Here is a 23,634-nt window from a genome sequence, read left to right as displayed (position 1 = left end):
GCAGCCGTTACGAAGGTAACAACGCAGCAGCGTTGGAAGCGCAACAAGGGCTCTGATCAGAGCAGTTGACGTCGAGTTCTGCTGATGAAACAACGGCGTAGCAGTCGCAGCAGCGACGACGATGCTGCAGCAGCGCCGAGGATGAGGCAGCGACGTAAGGAGTTACTCACAGCCAGTGGCGGATCCAGGATGAAAAATTCGTGGGGTCGGACAAAATAAAAATAAATTATATATAAAATATTTAAATAATTATTATTTAAAAAAATATAATATTTAAATAGAGTAATTTTTTGAAAGAGGATGTGATCTTTTGTGCATTCTTATTAATATTCATATCACAAATTTATAGTATAATTTAATTGTTTGATAGTGAGTTCGTATTGTTTGTATTTTAAAGTATTTTTGTTTTTAATTGTGATACTACACGAAATTAACTAACACTATTGTGTTGATTAATTTTTTAATTTGTTCTCAAATTATATAGTAGTAATAAATAATAGTAGTATCCAGATTGAGAAGGCTAATCCTAATAAAACATTCTACATAGGAGTACATTTTTTGATGACTCAATATGTAATAGTCGTAGGAAATAGACTGAATTTATGTGATACCAAATTCGGCCTTAATCCGCAAGCCCGGTCGAGTAAGATTAGTCGGATTCGGTACACCTGTGGTTAAACCAAAAAAAATAGTTTTCCTAAAAAACATTAAAGCAGTATGAACATAAATAATAATGAATCTGTGATTATTTTTAAATAAAAGAAAAAAATCGTTTAGAAGTAGTATTAACAAAAGAAAAAGAAAACTCATTTATGAATAGGCCCAAATCCCCACTGTCTCATTTAAGCCCTAATCTCAAGTACAGAATGAAGGCCGAATCGAATCTCAAAAGTTAAAACACCGACGCATCTTCTTCCCAAACTTCTCTTCCGTAAAATTCTCAGCTCCCTTTATGTTCCAAATTTCCTATCGAGATCTTATCTGCTTCTCTTCCCCTTCTTCACCAAATTGAGTAGTATTTTTTTTTCTCTTCTTTATTTCTCTAATTTTTAGTTTCACTGTCTTCTCTGCTTCTCTTCTCTTCCTTGGAGAAGGCTATCGTGGGCAAAGACGGACTCGTGGGGTCGGAGGCTGGGCTTTTGAGGATCGGCGGCCGAGTAGTGGTATTTTCCGGCAGCAATCACGGACCAACGGTGGGGTCGGCCGACCCCACTCGACCCCACCTGGGTCCGCCGCTGCTCACAGCAGCAACGGCCTGATTCGGTGTCGCGCAGTGGTATCGTGTGGTCTAGAACAGTGTTTGATCGTGGGCAACACCGGTGGCTGTGGAGATGGTGCGAGGAGCTGAGGAACATCAGTCGAGATGGCTGCATCGTGCAAGCAGCAGTGGCCATGGATTTAGTGGGAGTCCAGCCGCTCCTTGCAAGGAGCGATCAAGATTATTTCCAAATGTAGTTTAGGGTTTCCTAGCCCTTGGAATTATTTTTAGAAAGTATTCAAGATTAATTTGGAAATAAGATTTGAATATATCTTTTGTGTGGATTTTGTATATTATATGATATTTAATTTTTGAATTAAGTCATGGATTAATTAGATTTTATCCTTATCTTACGGACTTAAATAGATTTAATTCCTAGATGAATCCTAGTTAGATTTGAGTAATGATAATCTAATATTTTTATTCTTATCCTATGAATTTATATGGATTTATTCATATATGAATTCTAGATGGATTTGAATGATGAATATTATCTAATTCTATGGATTTATATGGATTTACTCCAATAATAAATCCTAGATGGATTAGGATTAATATTAATTTATTTTTTTCTTATGGATTTGAATAGATTTAATTCTATTAAGACAAATCCTAGATGGATTAGAATAAACATTAATCCAAGTTATCCTTATTTTTTGGATTCGTATCCTAGATAGATTAGGATAAAGATGATATATAAGAAAATCCTTATTTAATTGGATTTAGATATATTTATTTATCTAAAAAATCCTAAGTAATGTTTGATATATTCTGAATGTCTATTCTAAATAGAATTAAGATTTATATAAATCTTGGTTGATAGGATTTTATTTTTATCTTATGGATTATGATGTATTTGCTTTTATCTAGTAATATCCTAGTACGATTTAAATAATGATAATCCTAGATCAACGTTATCTGGAATTATAGGATTTGATTTTATCAAAATAAAATCTAGAATAATCCTAAATGGGTTTAGATAGTTAACTATATCTTGATAATTCCTAAATGAATTTGGATAATTATTATCCAAGATAAAACTTAATTGTTTAATTGTTTCTCCCTTGACTAGATTAAATAATTATATTTAATTATCCTGTGTGTTTAAATGTCATGCATTAAATGGATTTATCTGTTTATTTGGTGTTTATCTATTTTAAGTGGATTATCTGTTTTATATGCTTATGTGATAATTATTCGAAAACCATATAAAATATCTAAGTGATAATTACAACAAGTGCGTTGTATACGGTCTCCATCGGTTGGTTTGCAAATTTTATGAAGCTAGTTTCTAATATTATTGCCACCCATTATGTGGGGACAATAATCCTACGAAATAGCAAGTTCATATGGGCAGACCTTTCAAATATAAATAGTGTGAACTAGAAAGTAGTTTCTAATATTATCGCCACCCATTATGTGGGGACAATAATCATCAGAAATTACAAGTTTCAGAAGTTCAAACAGAATTTATGAGATAACTTGATTTTGTTATCAACACATGAGCATTGTTATGAGAGTGTGTTGTAGAAACAAAATTCTGTAATGCGAAATCTGACGGCCATGCCATTATGTGGTCTCTGGACTATTCGTCGGTGTTGTGACCAGTAAAAATGTTAAAGTTGTGAATGAGTATTGACCTGTTATGGAGGGTACCTGTTTTCGATTTTACAGTTGTAAGATACATAATTGTTTTGTGGTTATTTGTGATTATGTATTGAGCATAAGTATGTGATAATAAGTTTATATGCCAAATCTTCATGATGTCATTCAATATTCTGTCTGCGATCCTTAAAGAAAATAAACTCGAAGACCAAAATTATGTATGCTGGAAACGTAAATGGATAAGATTCTCATCGCTGAAAACTTAGAGTTTATACTCACCGATTCATGTCCTTAATTTCTTCGACATAATTCCAAGAAGAATGTTTGAGAATGCATTATGCATGTACTTGACAAGCTCTTTGAGGAATAAGGTGAAGCTATTTTCCTTTAAGTAGCATGACAAGTCTTGATTAGTGACGATGAAAGATGAATATCAATAGAATCTGTCAAGATGATTCGATTGGAATATCCTAGAGGGACAGAATGTTTTGAGGAATCTTTTGATCACTCAAATAGTTTTCTGACTCAAGTCATCACCTAAAGTAATATTTATGACTACAAGAAGGTTTAACTGAAAAGTAGAAAACCTTCTGAATATTGGTTTTTACATTACTGTTAGAGGAAAATAACATGATAGATGACGAATTCATAAAGGCTGCATTTTTTCTAAGTCCTAGTTCATTTGAACAAAAGACTAGATATGGAAATGAGAGAGCTTGAATTCTCATCAAAGCGAGTGAAGATGCTTTGTAAGTTGGATTAACCTCTTTTAAAGAAGGACAATGACTTACATGAGAATGAAACTTCTAAGTAAGAGATCTTGATTCAGTCAGACTTTTGTTGCAGTGGGAACTAATTTTGCTAAATTATTGTTTTATAGTTGATGTTTAAGGCATCATAGTATTGAAACAATATAAATGCAATAAGATTGAGTATTAAACAACACATCAACTTCTTAAACAATGAATGATAAAGTATTTATGGCTCTTAGTCTTAAGGCCAAGAAAATACTTAGCTATTGTTCAAATTGATCTAGACTATCAAGATTTTAACAATTTGTTTGTTAAATAGCTTGAAAGTCGAGAATGTCTGTTTGATGCACTATGAGTTAGAATCATTTGATTCAATACTTATAGAAGTGCGATATAGAAAAACTAGCAAGTCTAAATGGTTTACACCATAAGAAGACGAGCAAATTGTTATGATCAGTAGTGGGAGTCTAATCTCCATTGACGAATCCAAGCATTCTTCTTAAGAATGGGATAGGTATGTAAGAAGGAATCGAAGTCTTTTTAAGACAAGTTTGATTAAGTGATGAGTTGTACTCATTAAAATCTTATCATTGATGAGATAATCGTTAAATACAACGAGTTACACCTTAAAGAAACTAGCAACATCAGTACCTTCTACAAAACACGAGTTGTGGATTAGAGCGACTCTAGTCTTGCACATCTCAAGGTGTAATGTTGTTCCAACACATGTTGGAAAGGTGTCCAAGGAATTGGAGTTGAGTACTGAGGCATGTTTTAAGGTTGTCCCAAATGATGTAAGGTTATAAGTTCTGTAATCTTCAAAGATAAAATTCTTGTATGAAGATCAAGAGATGAACTACAAGCCTAACAACGTGATAACTCTCAAAATAAAGAGAGAGATATCGGATTTTTCACATTACCAAGAAGTCATACCATTAGAAACCTTTGCACTAATAAAATCAACTTCAGTACCTAAGATTGTAAGAACCATGTCGTAGTGCGAGCGTTCCAGAGGAACACAACAAGTTCATAGATCTAAGAGTGTCGTACGACTCAGTCTTAGATTAACTTGAACATAATCCCTTTAACTACAATGTAGCATTGGTTAATTTGGATAATCATCTTTGAAAAGGTGATAGATTCCATATTACAATCTAAGATAGACAACAAGTTTTACAAGACTTGAAATACTACCTACAGGCTGTGTCAGTTAGTGGGAGCAAGTATCTTTGCAAGTAATCGAGCCTGAAACACTAAGTAAACGATTAGTAACTTCAAGACAATTATAATGCAGTAAAATAACCAAAGTAGAAACAAGATTAATGAAGAAAACAAAGTTTTGATGTGGCTCAAGTTGCACTAGGTACAACTACACAGATCTATATAACCTGTCCTCAAATATCCGGCCAACTCCAATTTGCACCAAGGGAGAACACAGATCGACCTTAGTCAATCAAGGAAAGTCACACCGGAACCCTAGATCCACCACCGCACATCAAATACTCAACCAACCGCTTAACACCAGTTACAACAACAACACTCAACTCTCGGAGGATCTCCTTCCAACCAGAAACCAACAACTAGTCCAAGAGACAAGACCAGAAACCAGGGGTTTTGACACACAGTCTCACAACACCTCACACCTTGCACTCACACTAGAGATGAAGAAAGAGATGAGAACTCTCAAGCTTACACAGAGAGAAGACATAGCAATCTCATGGAACAAACCCCAGATTAGAAAGAAGAAGAAACAGTTACACCGAGAGAGAAGAGAGTGAGAATGAGGGTAAAAAGTGAGGCGGTTCAGAACCAAATGAGTATATAAAAGAGAGTGATAGAGCACCCAATCGCACACTGACACGTAGCTAGGGTTAGGAGCAGGGCCAACAAATAATGGGCAGTGGATATTGGGCCCGTGACTAATTACTTGGGCCTCCTGCATATGGCCCACGATCTTACAAATTTAATTAGGTGTTTTGTCCTTGATTTATATTATGAATGCAATTAGATGTATGTATAAAACACTAAAAAGAAAGAAGAAAAAGAAGAAAAAAGAGGAATCATAAACTAAGGAGAAAAAAGAAAGAAGCAAGAAAGATACGTAAAAAATAGAAGAAAATGAAGAAAAAAGAAATAAGAAAGGAAGAAAAAAAATCACATGTTTAGTATACTATTTAATTGAAATTTTCAAAAATATCCTCCATAACCAAAAAATCACATGTTTGGTACCTAGGGTTATTTTTGTCATGGGGTACCAAAAACGATATAAAATAAAGATTAGGTACCATTTATGTCCGAAAATGAAAAAAATTTGGTATTATTTATGTAGTTCACTCTTAATAAAATATATTGTGAAAATAAGCGAAAAAACTTTCATTTTTAAACAAATTTATTACTGCATTATATATTGTTAGATAATATTATATGTACTTGATTTTTACATCAGAAGAAAAATAAAAATAATAAATATTATTATTATTATTATTATTAAAGTTTGTGTATTTTTCACCACAATTGAAGTTTGTGATAAAAACCTAAATTGGCCAAAAGTTAGGATATTTTTTTAGATATTATAACTTATTTAAATTAATTTTAGCCAATTGTAATTTAAAAATCTCAAAATACTTAAAAGTAATTGATGTATTGCTCATATTTGAAAATATAAGAACTTTTTTGCTAATTTTTTAATCTTTGAGTATTAGTAATTTATTTTATTTGATGGATTTATATATTTTAGATGATGTTTCAGTATAAAATTGTCTGTTGTTAAAATATGACTGCTCTATTTGTAATAGAGATCCAAAATAAGTGTTTTAATCGACATATGTGTCGGTATTTATTTAGTTTCAAACTAGGTCAATTTAAAACCATAGGTCTTCTGATAAATTAATACTTATTATAATCTAATTTTCTGGTTCATCATTTTTTCAATTATTAAAACTTACATAATTTATAAATACTAAAAATTACATTAGTTAAATATTGAAAATTATATAGCAAAAATTACATAATTTACAATTACCAGAACTAAATTATTCAATTTTCCAGGCTAAAATCTGTTGGTGTGTTACCAAATTTCTAGATGAGTGTTAAGATATGTATAAATTGATTGGAATGCAAATGAAAATAAATTGTGTATGTACTTATAGATCTAAATACATACACAATTTGAAATATCGACCCCATTATGTTGAAGAATGCAACGTGATAACCGATCAAGAAAAACCAAACAATGAAGAATGAAGAACACTATATTTTTGGAGAGTTGAACTAGAATCTTATCCAATGTGTAAATCAAGAAGTGTTTACAATATGAGTCAATCTCCACAATGAGCTAACTACTCTATTTATACTAGCTAAAACTAAAAGAGTGAACAAGCCTTCACTCGATGAAGCCAAATGGTTATAACCGAATTTTCAAGAAAGCTCCAACGGCTAGTAGCTGTTAGTTAACTAACATTCAAACTTGTCTCTTCTTGATCGTGTGTTTTGCATTCCAACTTAACTTCCATGCACATGCATTACTTCATCTAGGCAATCTTCATAACAATCTCCACCTTGACTAATGAAGCAATGCTCAGAAAAAGAATTTTCAAAACTTCACTACACACAATCCTACCAATCTGCAACAATACTCGAATTTCTCCTTGCTTAGTGGTTTAGTGAGCATATCAGCAGGGTTATGGGCCGTGTCAATCTTGATCACCTTCACCCTGCCACTCTCCACTTCATCCATTATAAAATGTAGCCTTACATCAATGTGTTTGCTACGTTCATGAAACATTTGATGTCTAGCAAGACACAATGCTCCATTGTTATCACAGTGTATTGCCACACTCTTTTGTTGTATTCCAAATTCACCCACAAGTCCAAGGAGCCACTTTGCTTCTTTCACTGTTGAAGTCAATGACATATACTCAGCTTCGGTTGTTGACAAAGCAACCACATTTTGCAAACTTGACTTCCAACATATGGCTGAACCAAACAAAGTGAAGATGTAGTCAGTCTGTGATCTTCTTGTGTCCAGATATGCTGCATAATCTGAATCACAATAGCCTATCAAAGGCTCTTCCTCTACTCCACCATCACCAGTGAATAATATGCCCAGCTTATTTGTTCCTCCAAGATACCTCAGAGTCCATTTCAAAGCACTCCAGTGTTGTTTGCCAAAATCTGCCATGTATCTACTTGTTGTGCTTATGGCATGTGCTATGTCAGGCCTAGTACATATCATCAGGTACATCAGGCTGCCTACAATATTGGAGTATGGCACTAACTCCATTTCCTTCCTTTCTTCATCAGTCTTAGCTCTCTGATCTTTTGTCAGCTTGAAATGCATAGCCATGGGTGTTGATGTGCACCTCATGTTATCAACTCTGAATTTCTTCATAGTTTTGAGAATGTAATCAGTCTGAAACAGCCATAGCTTCTTCTTGCTTATGTCTCTGATTATGTCCATTCCAAGGATCCTTCTTGCAGTGCCAAGATCCTTCATCTCAAAGTCTGATTTGAGCTGTTCTTTCACCTTACTAATCTCTTCCATGTCTGGTCCTGAGATTAACATATCATCTACATACAAAAGTAGATATATGGGTGCCTTGTTTTTCTGCTTCTTCACAAATACACAGCTATCATACAAGGATCTAGTGAAGCCCAGATTTGTCAAGCTTTCACCAAATTTCAGATACCTTTGCATGCTGCTTTGTTTAAGGCCATAGATGCTTCTCTTAAGCATACACACTTTCTGCTCAGACCCAGGGATCTCAAAACCTTGTGGCTGAGCCATGTAAATTGTTTCTTCAAGATCTCCATTCAAAAATGCTGGCTTGACATCAAGTTGTTCTAATTCCCAACCTTTCTTAGCTGCCACTGCCAACAAGATTCGAATGGAATTATGCTTGACAACTGGAGAGTAGACCTCATTGAAATATATCCCCTCTTCTTAGTTGAAACCCTTAGCAACAAGTCTTGCTTTAAATCTGATTTTCTGTGCATCAGCTGACTCTATTTTCTTTTTGAACACCCACTTGCATCCAATAATTTTTTTGAATTCAGACTTCTCAACCAAAATCCATGTCTTGTTGCTGATCAGTTATTCAACCTCTTCTTTCATGGCTTGAATCCATAGTTCTCTTTCTGGCCCATTTACAGCCTCAGCATAGGAGCCAGGCTCTGAAGTCTCCATTTGTTCAGCTATATGCAGAGCATAGTAGAGCATCTCATAATCATTAAATTTGGCTGGTGCCCTCACATTAGTTCTTCGTGGCCTGTCCCTTGCTATTTGGTACTGCTGTGAGTCATCGTGTTGATGCTGCTGGATCTCAGTATCACTTTCTTGACCCTCTTGAACTCCACCTGCTTCATCAGCCTCTATATTCATTTTATCAAAAGAAGTAGTTGTTCAATCTTCTGTTAGAGGAGCATCATCAGGGTCAGCAGTCTGTTTGATGCCTTTGTTGTCAAGAAAAGGCATGTTGTCCTCAATAAAGACAACATCTCTGCTAATTATCACTTTTTGATTCCTAGGCTCAATGCAACCGAGCCTATATCCCTTCACTCATATCTGATAACCAAGCATGACACACTGTAAAGCTCTTGCATTCAGTTTCCCTTGTTTCAAATGTGCAAATGCCTTGCACCCAAAAGGCTTCCGCCTGGTGTAGTCAGGCTTTGTTCCATACCATTTCTGATCCGGTATAGAACCCCCTATGCCTGAGGAAGGGCATTTATTGATCAGATAAGTTGCTATTGTCACAGCTTCTGCCCAGAAATGCTTCCCAGCACCTGAAGAAGACAAAACAGTTATAACCGAATTTTCTGTCTCTAACCGAATTTTCAAACTCAAGACCGAATTTTCAAAATTCGGTTAGAGATATAAAATTCGGTTATAACTGTTCACTCCTTTAATGAAGCCAAACAGTTCACTTCTTTCCAAACGGTTCACTCGATGAAGCCAAACAGTTATAACCGAATTTTCAAGAAACCTCCAACGGCTAGTAGTTGTTAGTTAACTAACATTCAAACTTCTCTCTTCTAGATTGGCAGCGGAAGCGTGCATTCAAACGGATCACATAAAAACTGATCTATTTAGTAAATTATTTAGATAAACTCAATTCGCGTAATTATCACATGTATCATGCTTATAACTTGAATTTAAACATGCTTCATTATAAATAATACATAAAACATGCTTGCTACGAAGTAAGCCAACTTACCTTGCTGATTCACTTAAGAATCGAAGATGGCTTGCGTCTACTCCACGTGAAGATCTTGAGTACTCGACCTCGGATGTTCTGACTGTTATCCCGGACAGTAAACTGATATTTGTGTGGGCAAATCTCACCAGAATACTAGGACTTAAATAAAGAAATCCTGCTCACGGAGGGAAAACAAAAATCGTTCCTCTCCTTGGAATAAGGGGGGACGAAATTTTTTTAAGAAAAACAAGTGTGTTTTCTGTCTCTTTATTTTCCTATTTATATTAAGTCACATATTGGACCCAGTTAGGGATCTAAGGAAGAATTTGGATATGGCCTCCCCTAATTAGCTTTTTACTAATTAAATTGAACCCACAATTTAATATAAGCTTATATTGGAATATTACAGTCAGCCACTAAAGAAGTAATATTGCACTGCCCATCCAAATCCGAAATTACAAGTATTCCGGGTTTCCATTTGTATGGAATTTATTTTCCGCACTTAAGATAGAAACATCCATTAATTAATCAATGTATGCTATGGACTGAATTAATTAACATATTATATACTCCAAAAGTGGACTTAGCAAGAAACACTTATTTATTAACACACAAAATAAAGATACATAAAATCTCGTGCCGCCCAAGGAAGGGGTCATCTTCCTTGGGACGGAGGGAATACTTGCTAAATTAAAAGTTAGAATTAAAAATAAAATATTAGTAGTTTTAAAAATATATATGGCATAATACAAGAGAAATTTCAAATAAAAAAGTATTTTTCCCAAATTTTGCTTTGTAGAGAAAAAGACCAAATTATTTATCTTCATAAAAATGAATAAAAAAATCATTCCATTAAAATACTATGAATGATTATTCTATCAAAAAATTTATTTTGAAAATTTTAAAACAAAGGAAAAATTGAATTAATATAATTTTCCTCCTATAATTGTAAATATGGTCAAATTAAACACATAAGTATGTAACTAATGATGCTATTAATTCAAAATAATTTGATCTTATCAGGCTCAAATATGAAGTGCATTTTGTATATAGAATTTTTGTCAGTTTATCTTTATTCTTTTGTTATTAGGGGTTTTGAAACATTTGTTAGGGATATGAAGGAATAATATTATTTTTAGGTGAAACAAAAATTTATTAGGGATAAGAGGGAATAGTAATTTTTTTAAGCGAGACAGTTGACAAATATTCTTACATTTATTAGGGATAAGAGTTAATATATTTTTAGTTTAATTATCATTAATGAATAAAACAAATGAAAAAAGAAAAGAAAAAAAATAAGTCTTTCAAATACAATTTTAGGTATAATAATAATAATGATGTATTAACTATAATAGTCTTGAATTTTGAGTAAAAAAAATCGTACACAAATAAATGATTGAATACAAACAATAATATAAATTGAAAATAACAATCAAAATAAGAAACAGAGAAGGTGATATAAAAAAATTGTCAATTGTGCCCTTGAGACCGGAAAGAGCACAATGGGATAGAAAATGTGAAAAAGTTTCTTAAATGAATTAAAATTTTATCTAGGTATCTCGCAATTTATCATATATTGTCGAGATAAACTTTTTTAAAAAGGGGGGTATTTCTTAGAAGCTATTGAAAACAAAAAAAGTTGACGTAATATTGACAAATAAGTCTAAAAATTGAAGAATGTGAAATATCCATATATTGCTTTGTATGCAAGTGGAGTATTTTTTCATCACCAAGCTTTCTAAATTTTTCACCGAATCCAGTTTGGGCGAAATTGTGGTGCAGCAAGAAGTAAAATTAAGAGAAAGTTGCTTAGTTCATACAATTCAGGTCTCTCACTTAACCCCACCTAAAATAAGAGTTTATGGATTTGTCTCTTTCCACTTCAATCTTTATAAAAACTAAAAAGCAGTTGGAGCTTTCCCATTATCTCATGCACAAATAACCAAAACTCCAAACTTCCTCTTTGTCTTCAAAAACATAATCGCACTACCTATCATCCTATATAAATTCCAACTTTTTTCTCCAAAATAACAAAGGAAGAGACCCCCTTTTTCTGTCTCTGTCTCAAAAGCCATGGGCTCAACCTTAAAAATGTTGGGAATCATGTTTAGTTTGGTGTTATTGTTGGCCATTTCATCTGTTGGAGCCACAGTTTCTTATGATGACAAATCCTTTATTATTAATGGGAAGAGGAAAATTCTCATCTCTGGTTCCATTCACTATCCAAGAAGCACGCCTGAGGTACTAATTTTTCATTTTACTAAAAAAGATTGAATTTTTATGGATTGATTATTTTCTTGGTGATAGTTTTTCATTTTAGTAATAAAGATTGAATTTTTTTGACTTGATTATTTTCTTGGTGATAGATGTGGCCTGATCTCATTCAAAAGGCTAAAGATGGTGGGTTAGATGTTATACAGACTTATGTGTTTTGGAATGGGCATGAGCCTTCTCCTGGGAAGGTACATTTACTTCATAAATTTTGCATATAGAAAAAAAAGATTCAATTTTTATTGGGTTTATTGTTGTGGGCAGTACAATTTCGTAGGGCGTTTCGACCTGGTGAGATTCATCAAATTGGCGCACCAAGCCGGTCTCTACGTGCACCTCCGCATTGGGCCTTTTGTTTGTGCAGAGTGGAATTTTGGGTGATTTTTATGATGTCAAATCCAATTGATTTTTATGGGCTACTACTACATTGTTTCTTGATCACTGAAATTTTTTGCTGCTCAATTGTGATGCAGGGGATTCCCTGTTTGGCTCAAGTATGTGCCGGGAATCGAGTTCAGAACAGACAATGGGCCTTTCAAGGTCTGCACTCTCACACAAAACATACTCACATTGTATTTGAAATGAGGATTTTTGTAGCTGATGATTTTGGTATGTACATGTATAATTGTGATGAAGGCGGCTATGCAAAGTTTTGTTCAAAGGATTGTCGGGTTGATGAAGTCGGAGAGGTTGTTTGAGCCCCAAGGAGGACCTATTATCATGTCTCAGGTACATACGCGCGCGCACGTACATATATGTATGAGTTGGCAATTTTGTTGTGACCAGTTTTGAGAGATGAATATTGGCAGATAGAAAATGAGTATGGACCAGTGGAGTGGGAAATTGGTGCTCCTGGTAAAGCTTACTCAGCATGGGCTGCAAAAATGGCGGTGGCTCAAAATACCGGTGTCCCGTGGATCATGTGCAAGCAAGAAACTGCCCCTGATCCCATGGTGAGAATTTTTCTGTTTTTCTCTAACTTGTGTGTATAGTTTCAAACAAGTCAGGAATGGTTTTGGTATATCTACATGTTTCTTTATTGCTTTAGCTTTTGAAACACGGCTTATTGAGTTTAGAATTATCGTTTTCTTGTTATAATAATACGCGACAAAGGGACAGTTCGGTCCAAAAATCTACTAATGATTTGACTTGTTGAAGTAATGATCATATCAGTCAAGCTAGCGTGTGACGTTTGCTTATTTTCAGCAACATTTCTTTGTTCTTGTGCATATTTCCTAATCATGTTTAATCGTTACAGATAGATACTTGTAACGGGTTCTACTGCGAAGGCTTTCATCCTAACAAGCCGAACAAGCCAAAAATGTGGACTGAAGCCTGGACTGGCTGGTAAGGAATGAACTTAGCTATCTGCATAAGAACGAAGATCTCATTGTTTGATTGGATAATTCTAAGTCTTTTATACGTCGTGTAGGTATACACAATTTGGTGGAACGATTCCTTACAGACCTGCTGAAGACATGGCCTTTGCAGTGGCTAGGTTTGTGCAGAACAATGGCTCCTTCTTCAATTATTACATGGTAAGTTGTCTCTTCAAAATAGGCAGTTACGGTATCCTGATTTGAAAGAAGTGGAGGATTTGCAGATAACAAAAATGTTTGTCTTCTGTTGCATATTTGCACGGTACCAGTATCATGGAGGGACGAACTTTGGACGAAATGCAGCTGGTCTTTTTGTTGCCACCAGCTATGATTATGATGCTCCAATTGATGAATATGGTAACCTTTAATATCAGTACTATCATCATGTTCAGTGATGTTCTTCACGAAGAATTGATTGAGCCATTGTTGGTGAATAGGACTATTGAACGAGCCTAAGTGGGGGCACTTGAGGGACTTGCACAAAGCAATCAAGCAATGCGAACCAGCTCTAGTGTCTTCTTATCCCACAGTCACATGGCCCGGGAAAAATCAAGAGGTGAAAATCGATACTATCTTAGCTTCCCAACTAAAATTGCTCTTCGATTGTACTTTTAACATTTTGTATTTACGTCGTGCTCATCATCTGATCCTCAGGTTCATGTGTTCAGATCCAAGACTGGGGCTTGTGCTGCATTTCTCTCCAACTACGACCCCACATTCTCTACGAAGCTGACATTCCAAAACGTGCAGTATGATTTGCCCCCTTGGTCGATCAGCATTCTCCCCGACTGCCAGACTGTTGTTTACAACACTGCAAGAGTAAGCAAACATGACATCTCTACAATAATGCTATTGGTTTTCAATATTCTTACATGTGGCTGCAGATTAGCTCAAAAAGCTCCACACCGAAAATGTTACCCGTGGGTGGTGCGTTAAGTTGGCAATCATACAACGAAGAGACTCCTTCGTCAGATGATAGAGACACAGTTACAAAGTCCGGCTTATGGGAGCAACTAAGTGTTACAAGAGACTCATCTGATTATCTATGGTATCTGACAGAGTAAGTGATCAACAATCGAGTTTCATCTTGAATCTTTCAGGCGAAAAGGGGTTGATGTGCTCACTCGTTACGATACAAATTTTCAGTGTAAATATAGCATCCGATGAAGGATTCTTGAAGAGTGGCGAATGGCCTCTTCTCACAGTTATGTCAGCTGGCCATGCCTTGCATGTTTTCATCAACGGAAAGCTAGCAGGTGATATATGGTCTCTTGTTATGTATATGTACGCGTCTTCTCCTTTTTTATCTATGTATATTGACATGGTTTTGCCTCTACATCAGGAACCGTGTACGGAAGTCTGGACAATCCTAAAGTGACGTACAGTGGCAAAGTAAATTTGAGAGCCGGAGTTAACAAAATATCTCTGCTTAGCGTTTCTGTGGGCCTTCCGGTCAGTGGAACCGTACTTTCACTCTTATCTCACACCAGCATTGTCCAATCTCTTACAAGACTGCTTTTGTTTCTTAAATATGTCAGAACGTGGGTTTGCACTACGAGAGGTGGAATGAAGGCGTTCTTGGACCTGTCACTTTGAACGGCCTCAATGCGGGCACGAGAGACTTGACAAAGCAGAAATGGTCCTACAAGGTTAGATGATCTTGAATTAATCAGCAGATTTTTCCTTCCACCTAATTAAAATTTTGGGACTAAATTCATCCTTGTGTTATTATTCTACATGAATAGACTGGCTTGAGAGGCGAGTCGCTGAGCCTTGGGACAGTGACCGGAAGTTCATCGGTTGAATGGGTGCAAGGATCCCTTCTTGCTCAGAAACAGCCCTTAACGTGGTATAAGGTAGCCGGTCTCATCTGGAACTCACCCAAGCGAGGCCTGATGAGGTTTGTTGGAATGAGAATATAAATCTGTTTCATTTGTTTGCAGGCTACATTTGAGGCACCAGGCGGGGAGGATCCATTGGCTGTGGACATGATGAGCATGGGCAAAGGCGAGGTGTGGATAAACGGGCAAAGCATAGGCAGACACTGGCCGGCATACATAGCAAAGGGTAGCTGTGGGAACTGCAACTATGCAGGCACATTCACTGAGAAGAAATGCCAAAGAAATTGCAATCAGCCGTCGCAGAGATGGTAAGGCGCAACAAATCCACGCTCACGATTACATGACATGATTTTATTGCGAGCAACATAACAAGTGGTGTGAATTTCAGGTACCATGTTCCGCGATCATGGCTGAAACCGAGTGGGAATTTGTTGGTCATGTTTGAGGAATGGGGCGGCGACCCAACGAAGATCACCTTAGTGAAGAGAACAGCATGATTGAGAATTTATACTAAGCTGCCTATAGAAAATAAGATGTGATTGAATCAAAAAACAAGAATGGTGAATTATAGAGCTAATTACAGCTGATGTAGTTTTGTTCTCATACATACATACATACATATGTGAAAGTAATGAAGCTAGTTAGTTAAGTTCAAAACTAAAAAAAAGGAGGTGGTTTATTATATATTCAATGCAACAATCAAGATATATATCAGTCTGAATATCATATTTCATCCAATAGCATAATCACTCTTTGCAACATTGTCCAGTAAAATTTAATATTAAAAGAAAGAATTGGGAATTCTGGCAAAACTTGTGCTACAAAATCATTGGATCCAAATGCCATGACAGTTAAAGCAAAACATATCAGTCTGCCAGTTTTATTGTACACCAGTTCAGAGGAATTTAAATGGATTCGGAGAGAGAATGTTTCGCCATGAAAAACAAGAGATATTGGCCCCTAATATCATAAAACTTTATAAAAAATTGTTTTTTTTCCACGTACTTTCAACTTGGCAATAATATCACAAACTTTTTCCGTGGTTATTTCCCACCGCGATGGATTCCGGCTACATTAAAATGACATTGACTATTTGTCAATAAAAACAAATTTTTTGAAAGTTTAAAGATATTTGGGGCCAATATCCCAAAACAGCAACTTATAAAAGCAACAGCCGCTCTCGTAGCTCAGTTGGTTAGAGCACCCGTTTAGTAAGCGGGAGGTCTTGAGTTGTTCGACTCTCAACGAGAGCAGTTGTTCCAGTTTTGTATATTTGCGACAGTTAGATTTTGTAAAGTGTCTGTGCGGAATAACAACTTTCGAAATACTTACCCATCTACAATGATCAGTTATTACATACGTTACGTATGGGAACTCATAGATCTACAAAGTGTCCTCCAAATAATGCATCAATTTATTTCCTTTCATAAATTTCCGTCTAATTTCTGCTTTTGACTGCTTTGCGCAATGTTCATAGAATGATGTCATAACTCTTTCTACAGAATTCTGATTGAGGCGTGCAAGATACCAACGTGAAGCTCTTTCGAAGACAAAGAGAATTATACTATGAATTAAGGACTTATTGGACTTCAAAATTGCCAGAAAAATTGGCTCCAATTAAGGCTGGTTTTCAGTTTTGACATTTTCTACCTTTTTAAATCTTTTTTTGTAATTTCTAAACAAACACTTCAAAATACCAAAAATTTCAATAATGGACATAATATGCATGATTGACAATAAAAAAACGAGTCAAATATATGCCTTAAAACCATGCAAAATCCGTGTTTATCAGTAGTTTATTAAGTCGGCAAACCATGGCTCCTCTCTCATCTTGCTCATTTCCTTTGCTGCTTCCTCTGGATCATTTGGGCCAAGACATCTGTCCAACTGATCAATTTGGAATGAATCTCGGTATAATACAAATGCTCTTCAGGAAACGCATCTATTATAGCCTCCTCATTATTCCCTTGGGATATTCTGCTCAAGCTACTTTGTTCTTTGTTCCTTTCTTATCTTTTACTTCCGATCAAATTCTTAAAGTAATACTCCCTTCATCTCACTTAAGATGACACACTTTCATTTTAGTTTGTCCCAAATAAGATAACACATTTCTACTTTTAGAAACTTTCTCCCTCTAATTAATATACTCAACCACTTTTTCTCTTCCCAATTAAATATTCAACTTTCTTTCTCTCTTCATTTAATACTCACACTCATCTTTTCTCTCTCCGATTAAACACATTAACCAACAACTCCTAAAATCTCGTGTCGACTAAGAAATGTGTCATCTTAGCCGGAACGGACGGAGTAGCACCCAACGGATCAGTCTGGGTTTTAACTCTTTCTTCGCTAGACATCAGTCGGTAAGGTCGAAATTTATCGAAAGAGTACGCAACTGCTAGCATCTCCTTTTATATGGTGTCATAGTTCCTCTAAGCTTGGTTGAGTGTCTTCGAAGCGTAGAAGTTAACATAACTCTTAACATCAGTCTTCTGGCCAATACAACTCCCACTGCAAAATCACTTACATCACACATCGCTTCGAACGGATAATCCAAGTTTGGTGCGCGGATTATCAGAGCTGAAGCTTCCTTACACGCGTCACCAACGTCAAACTCAACATCATTTTGAAGGAGACTTGTTAAAGGTTGCGCCACCTTGGCGAAATCTTTTATGAATCTCCTATAAAATCTTGCATGGCCAAGAAACTTACGTATCTCCTTTTAGTTAGTTGAATGAGGCAGCGTAGAAATCACCTCTACCTTCGCTTGATTAACATTAATGTCTCTTTCTCACCCTATGTGTTGGAAGATCACGAAGAATATCCTGCACAATCAAGGAGAAGATTATATGGAATCAAGGAAGAAATCAGAGGAAATCAATCACAAGAAATTAGGAAGATTTTATACACGTTTTACCTTATTTTCGTTGTTACCTTGTATAGTCTCTTCCTAAGTCTATATAAACATGTACAATGCAGTATGAATAACATATCAGAAATTATCCCAAATCTTAATTTCTACATGGTATCAAAGCAGGTTAGGCTCAGAAAACCTTCATCATAGCCTCCAAAAATATTCCTCTCTCGACCAAAACGGCGAGAAGAACAACTCAGCCAGAAACATGGCAGAAGATAAACCAGAAACAACCGAACCTATTGCAGAGAAAATCAGATCAAGCAAGAGTGTTACCGTAGCCTTCAAACTGAATGGCTCAAACTATTCACTGTGGGCACGATTAATGAAAGTGTCTATAGGCGGCCGAGGAGTCTACCGCCATATATCAGGAGTCCCGTCTCCACCACAACCGGGGGAGAAAGGATATACCGATTGGGAGGAGATAGACCTAATAGTCTTCTCCTGGATTATCGACAGCATGGAAACCAACATCATCGGCGATTTCGCACATCACCAAACGGCGAAGGCACTGTGGGATACACTCGTCGTAACTTTTGCAAGTTCGGCGGACTCGTATCTCATATATGACCTGCGAGACAAGGCGAGTAGAATTATACAAGGAGATTCAACATTGGAGGCTTACTGGAGCAGGCTCCACGGGCTATGGATCGACATCGATCGATGCCCACACAAGACAGTTGATTGCTGTGACAAAGGAATAGCATAATACCGGGACATCAAATCCGAACTACGATTATTCAAATTTCTCACCGGATTAAACGAGAAGTACGACTGGATCCGACGTGAGATCCTTAAGGAGGATCCCTACCTCTCAGCTGACGTCGCGTATGGGTGGGTTAAACGGATGCCGGCGACATGATCTTGAGTCGAGCCGCCTCCCGTTTCACCCACCCATACGCGACGTCGGCTAAGGGGTAGGGATCCTCCTTGAGGATCACGCGTCGGAACTAGTCGTACTTCTCGTTTAATCCGGTGAGAAATTTGAATAATCGTAGTTCGGATTTGATGTCCCGGTATAGTCTTTTCCTTTGTCACAGCAATTAACTGTCTTGTGTAGGCATCGATCGATGTCGATCCATAGCCCGTGGAGCCTGCTCCAGTAAGCCTCCAATGTTGAATCTCCTTGTATAATTCTGCTCGCCTTGTCTCGCAGGTCATATATGAGATACGAGTCCGCCGAACTTGCAAACGTTACGGCGAGTGTATCCCACAGTGCCTTCGCCGTTTGGTGATGTGCGAAATCGGCGATGATGTTGGTTTCCATGTTGTCGATAATCCAGGAGAAGACTATTAGGTCTATCTCCTCCCAATCCGTATATCCTTTCTCCCCCGGCTGTGGTGGAGACGAGACTCCTGATATATGGCGGTAGACTCCTCGGCCGCCTATAGACACTTTCATTAATCGTGCCCACAGTGAATAGTTTGAGCCATTCAGTTTGAAGGTTACGGTAACACTCTTGCTTGATCTGATTTTCTCTGCAACAGGTTCGGTTGTTTCTGGTTTATTTTCTGCCATGTTTCTGGCTGAGTTGTTCTTCTCGCCGTTTTGGTCGAGAGATGTATATTTCGGGGGCTATGATGAAGGTTTTCTGAGCCTAACCTGCTCTGATACCATGTAGAAATTAAGAATTGGGATAATTTCTGTTATGTTATTCACACTGCATTGTACATGTTTATATAGACTTAGGAAGAGACTATACAAGGTAACAACGTAAATAAGGTAAAACGTGTATAAAATCTTCCTAATTTCTTATGATTGATTTCCTCTGATTTCTTCCTTGATTCCATATAATCTTCTCCTTGATTGTGCAGGATATTCTTCGTGATCTTCCAACACTCCCCCTCAAGTTAAGTGACGGGATTCCCGAAGCTTAACTTGCTCAAAACTTCTTGAATGTTCTTTACAGATACGGCTTTGGTCAAGATGTCCGCTAGTTGGTCTTCGGACTTCACATATGGGATTTCTACTATCTTCTCTTCAAGGTTCTCCTTTATGAAATGTCGATCAATCTCGACGTGTTTGGTTCTATCGTGTTGCACTGGATTTTCTAAAATACTAATCGAGGCCTTATTGTCACAGAGTAATTTGCACGTCTTTTGTGATTCAAGATTTAGTTCCTTCATTACCCTCCTAAGCCAAAGGATTTCAGTGAGTCCACTTTTGATGCCTCGGAATTCTGCTTCTGCGCTTGACAGAGCCACTACTTTCTGCTTCTTGCTCCTCCAAGTGACCAAATTGCCACCCACAAACGTGAAGTACCCTCCTGTCGACCGTCTATCAACCGAATTCCCTGCCCAATCTGCATTAGTGTATCCATGAATGTCGAGATGTCCATTTTTCCGGAACAGTACTTCATGTCCGACGGTTCCCTTTAGGTACCGCACTACTCTAAGTGCTGCCTCCCAATGTTCGTCTTGTGGGTTATGCATAAACTGACTAAGTACCCCAACTGCATATGCAATATCAGGCCGAGTGTGGGATAGATAGATGAGTTTCCCTACTAGCCTCTGGTATCTTCCCCGATCAGTTGACGCTGCTCCTTTGATTATTTGAAGGCCATGATTCTGCACCATGGGAGTATCTGCTGGTTTGCACTCGAGCATTCCTATTTCCGTCAAGAGGTCAAGAACATACTTTCGTTGACTAATGAAGATTCCTTTTCCAGATCTGAGCACTTCGATCCCAAGGAAATATTTGAGATCTCCTAGATTCTTCATCTCAAACTCTGTAGCCAAATGCCCCTTGAGATCATTTATTTCCTCTGCATCATCCCCTGTAATGATCATATCATCCACATAAATTATCAGACATGTGACCTTCTCTCCTCTTCGTTTGATGAACAGGGTGTGATCTGAGTTACTCTGCCGATAGCCGTATCGTTTCATTACTTCCGTGAATCTCCCGAACCAAGCTCTCGGGGACTGTTTCAACCCATATAAAGTTTTCTTTAACTTGCATACCTTGCCTTGTCCAAATTCCTCTGTGAATCCTGGTGGGGCCTCCATATAGATAGGATCCTTCAATTCTCCATAAAGAAATGCATTTGTGACGTCATACTGATGAAGTGGCTAGTCTTTGTTTGCTGCAATAGACAGTAAAACTCTTACAATGTTCATTTTTGCGACCGGGGAGAATGTCTCTGAATAGTCAACTCCCTGAGTCTGCGTCTACCCCTTTGCCACCAATCGAGCCTTGTATCTCTCAATACTCCCATCTGGTCTCCGTTTGATTGTGAAGACCCATCTGCAGCCGACTGTATGTTTCCCATCGGGCAATGAGTCTACTTCCCAAGTACCGTTTCGTTTCAGTGCTCTCATCTCGACGAGCATTGTCTCCCTCCAGTCCTTGATTTTGAAGGCTTCTTCAAAGGTTCTCGGGATCTCTTCTTCACACAGGGCTGCATGGAATGCCCTTGCCATTTTGGATATGTTGGCTTCGGCGAAGTTGGCCACAGAGTATCTGCTTTTCCTTCCTATCCGTTTCGGGGAGTATTTCTTGGACGGAATTCCTCTCGTACTTCGTAGAGGAAGCATGTACTGACCTGTGTCCTGATCAATAGTTGTATCTTCTTCCTCTTCTACTTCTGTACCAAGTGGGTCAGGAATAATATCGGAACTTTCATGATTCGAACTAGATCTTACCTCGGATTCTGTTACGGTTGGATCATAGGAACGCGGCGGAAGCATTGTCGGGATCGTCTCTGCGGACGGGATCAGCTCAGGAATAGTGCCAGCTTGCTCTGTTGGATCCGAATAAAAGTTACTTGGCACATACCACCGTAGGGAGTCATTTTCTTGGGTCTCCCCCTGTCTCACACTCTCCCCCTAAGTCCCAAGGTGGTAGAAGAATTCGGTTTCAAGGAAGTTGCAGTTCATAGTGGTAATAACCCGTTTGATTTTGGGGTCATAACATCTATAGCCCTTCTGGTTAATCTCATATCCCATAAAAACACACTTAATTACGCACGGGGAAAATTTATTTCTTTCATGCTTGGGAACGTGGACATAAACAGAACAACCAAAGGTTTTGGGTGGTAAGGATAAGGTTGAGGGGATTTTGGTTAAGGTGGAAAGGTGATCTAGAGGGGTTTTGCGGTTTAGGATTTTTGTGGGAAGTCGATTGAGAAGGTAAACTGAGGTGGCAACGGCTTCAGGCCAAAAGGATGGAGGTACTTTTGAGTCAAATAGGAGGGCTCGGGTCATTTCAAGGATGATTCGATTTTTTCGTTTTGCTACCCCGTTTTGTTCTGGTGTGTGGGAACAAGAAGTCTGGTGTACTAACCCATTTTTGGCAAAAATATTTGTCATGGAACTGTTTAAAAATCCCCCCCCCCCCCCCCATTATCAGATCGTAGGATTTTGATAGACGTCTGAAATTGAGTTTGAATCATTTTATAAAACAACATGAATTTGTCATATACTTCAGATTTATGTTTCATAAAATAAACCCAAGTAGCTCTACTACAATCATCAACAAATATCACAAAGTATTTAAAACCAAAACTTGTTCCTATAGGCGCTGGGCCCCACACATCAGAATGAATCAGGGAAAAAACAGTGTCAACACGAGTATCATTTGGTTTAAACGAGTTTCGGTGGCTCTTGGCCAAAACACATGCTTCACAAGAGAAGTTCTTAGGAACAAAAAGTTTAGGAAATAAGGATTTCAAATAACCCGAAGAGGTATGGCCCATCCGACGGTGCCAGAGCCAAGTATCTTGATTAGTGGATCCGTGAGCAAGCATCGCCGCACCATCTCGTCGAGCAATCTCATCCACAAAGTAGAGCCCACGACGCTCAGTGCCACGTCCAATAATCTTCCCCGTCCGGATATCCTGTAACATACAGAAGTTTGGGTGCATCAGTAGAGAACAATTTAAATCCTTAGTCACATGACTAATCGACATTAACTTCTGAGATAATCTAGGCACATAGAGGCAATTAGGAAAAAGTTCTATAGTTCCCGCCCCTTCGACTGGTGTAACCCCTCCATTTGCAGTTTTTATATGCGACTTAGGAGTCTTATGAATTTCCAAAAAATCATTTTTGTCATAGGACATCGTGTCGGTCGCCCCACAGTCAAAGATCCATCCCGTGTCATTAACAATATCACAACTTTGGGTCTCAAAAGCATATGATAAAATCTCTAAGGGTGCAAAGGAATTTTTGCAAATAATGGGGTCATTTCTGCAATTTTCGATAGGCGGGAGGCAATTTCTAACATAATTATCTGGATGGGGTTCTTTTCCATAATACTTAACATGCTTGGATTTAATAGCAAAATCGGATTTATTAGGGTTAGGGCATGAAATCCCCAACCCTTTACCTCCAACTTCACCTCCGCCGTCGAGTCTGAGAGAGGCGATCATCGCCTCTACCGTCTTTCCCCCACCGCCGCTGTTCTCGCCTCGCCC

General features: G+C 37.5%; 1 protein-coding gene and 1 non-coding gene across 2 annotated transcripts; both read left to right on the top strand.

Moving 5' to 3' along the window:
- Nucleotides 1-11,722: 11,722 nt before the first annotated feature.
- On the top strand, nucleotides 11,723-16,036 carry LOC121748528 (beta-galactosidase-like). Its single transcript, XM_042142943.1, has 18 exons — nucleotides 11,723-12,053; nucleotides 12,179-12,274; nucleotides 12,348-12,460; nucleotides 12,557-12,623; nucleotides 12,720-12,812; nucleotides 12,893-13,036; nucleotides 13,342-13,430; nucleotides 13,516-13,621; nucleotides 13,732-13,819; nucleotides 13,900-14,018; nucleotides 14,117-14,281; nucleotides 14,347-14,522; nucleotides 14,609-14,718; nucleotides 14,805-14,914; nucleotides 15,001-15,111; nucleotides 15,208-15,318; nucleotides 15,406-15,611; nucleotides 15,692-16,036. Exons 1-18 carry the CDS (start codon nucleotides 11,886-11,888, stop codon nucleotides 15,798-15,800), a joined length of 2,181 nt encoding a protein of 726 aa, XP_041998877.1. The 5' UTR covers nucleotides 11,723-11,885; the 3' UTR covers nucleotides 15,801-16,036.
- Nucleotides 16,037-16,479: 443 nt separating this feature from the next.
- Nucleotides 16,480-16,556, top strand: TRNAT-AGU. The gene has a single exon. It is a non-coding gene; the product is annotated as a tRNA-Thr (tRNA).
- The last annotated feature ends 7,078 nt before the right edge of the window (nucleotides 16,557-23,634 follow it).

The sequence above is a fragment of the Salvia splendens genome, chromosome 9, assembly GCF_004379255.2.
Source record: "Salvia splendens isolate huo1 chromosome 9, SspV2, whole genome shotgun sequence".
Taxonomy (NCBI): domain Eukaryota; kingdom Viridiplantae; phylum Streptophyta; class Magnoliopsida; order Lamiales; family Lamiaceae; genus Salvia; species Salvia splendens.
This window is presented reverse-complemented; position numbering and strand designations above follow the sequence as displayed.

Excerpts from the sequence above, each read along its gene's own strand:
- LOC121748528 (XM_042142943.1), top strand. The coding sequence starts at position 11,886 with ATGGGCTCAACCTTAAAAATGTTGGGAATCATGTTTAGTTTGGTGTTA. Across the intron at positions 14,019-14,116 it reads GGCCCGGGAAAAATCAAGAG|GTTCATGTGTTCAGATCCAA; the intron begins GTGAAAATCGAT and ends TCTGATCCTCAG. Across the intron at positions 14,915-15,000 it reads GCGTTTCTGTGGGCCTTCCG|AACGTGGGTTTGCACTACGA; the intron begins GTCAGTGGAACC and ends TAAATATGTCAG.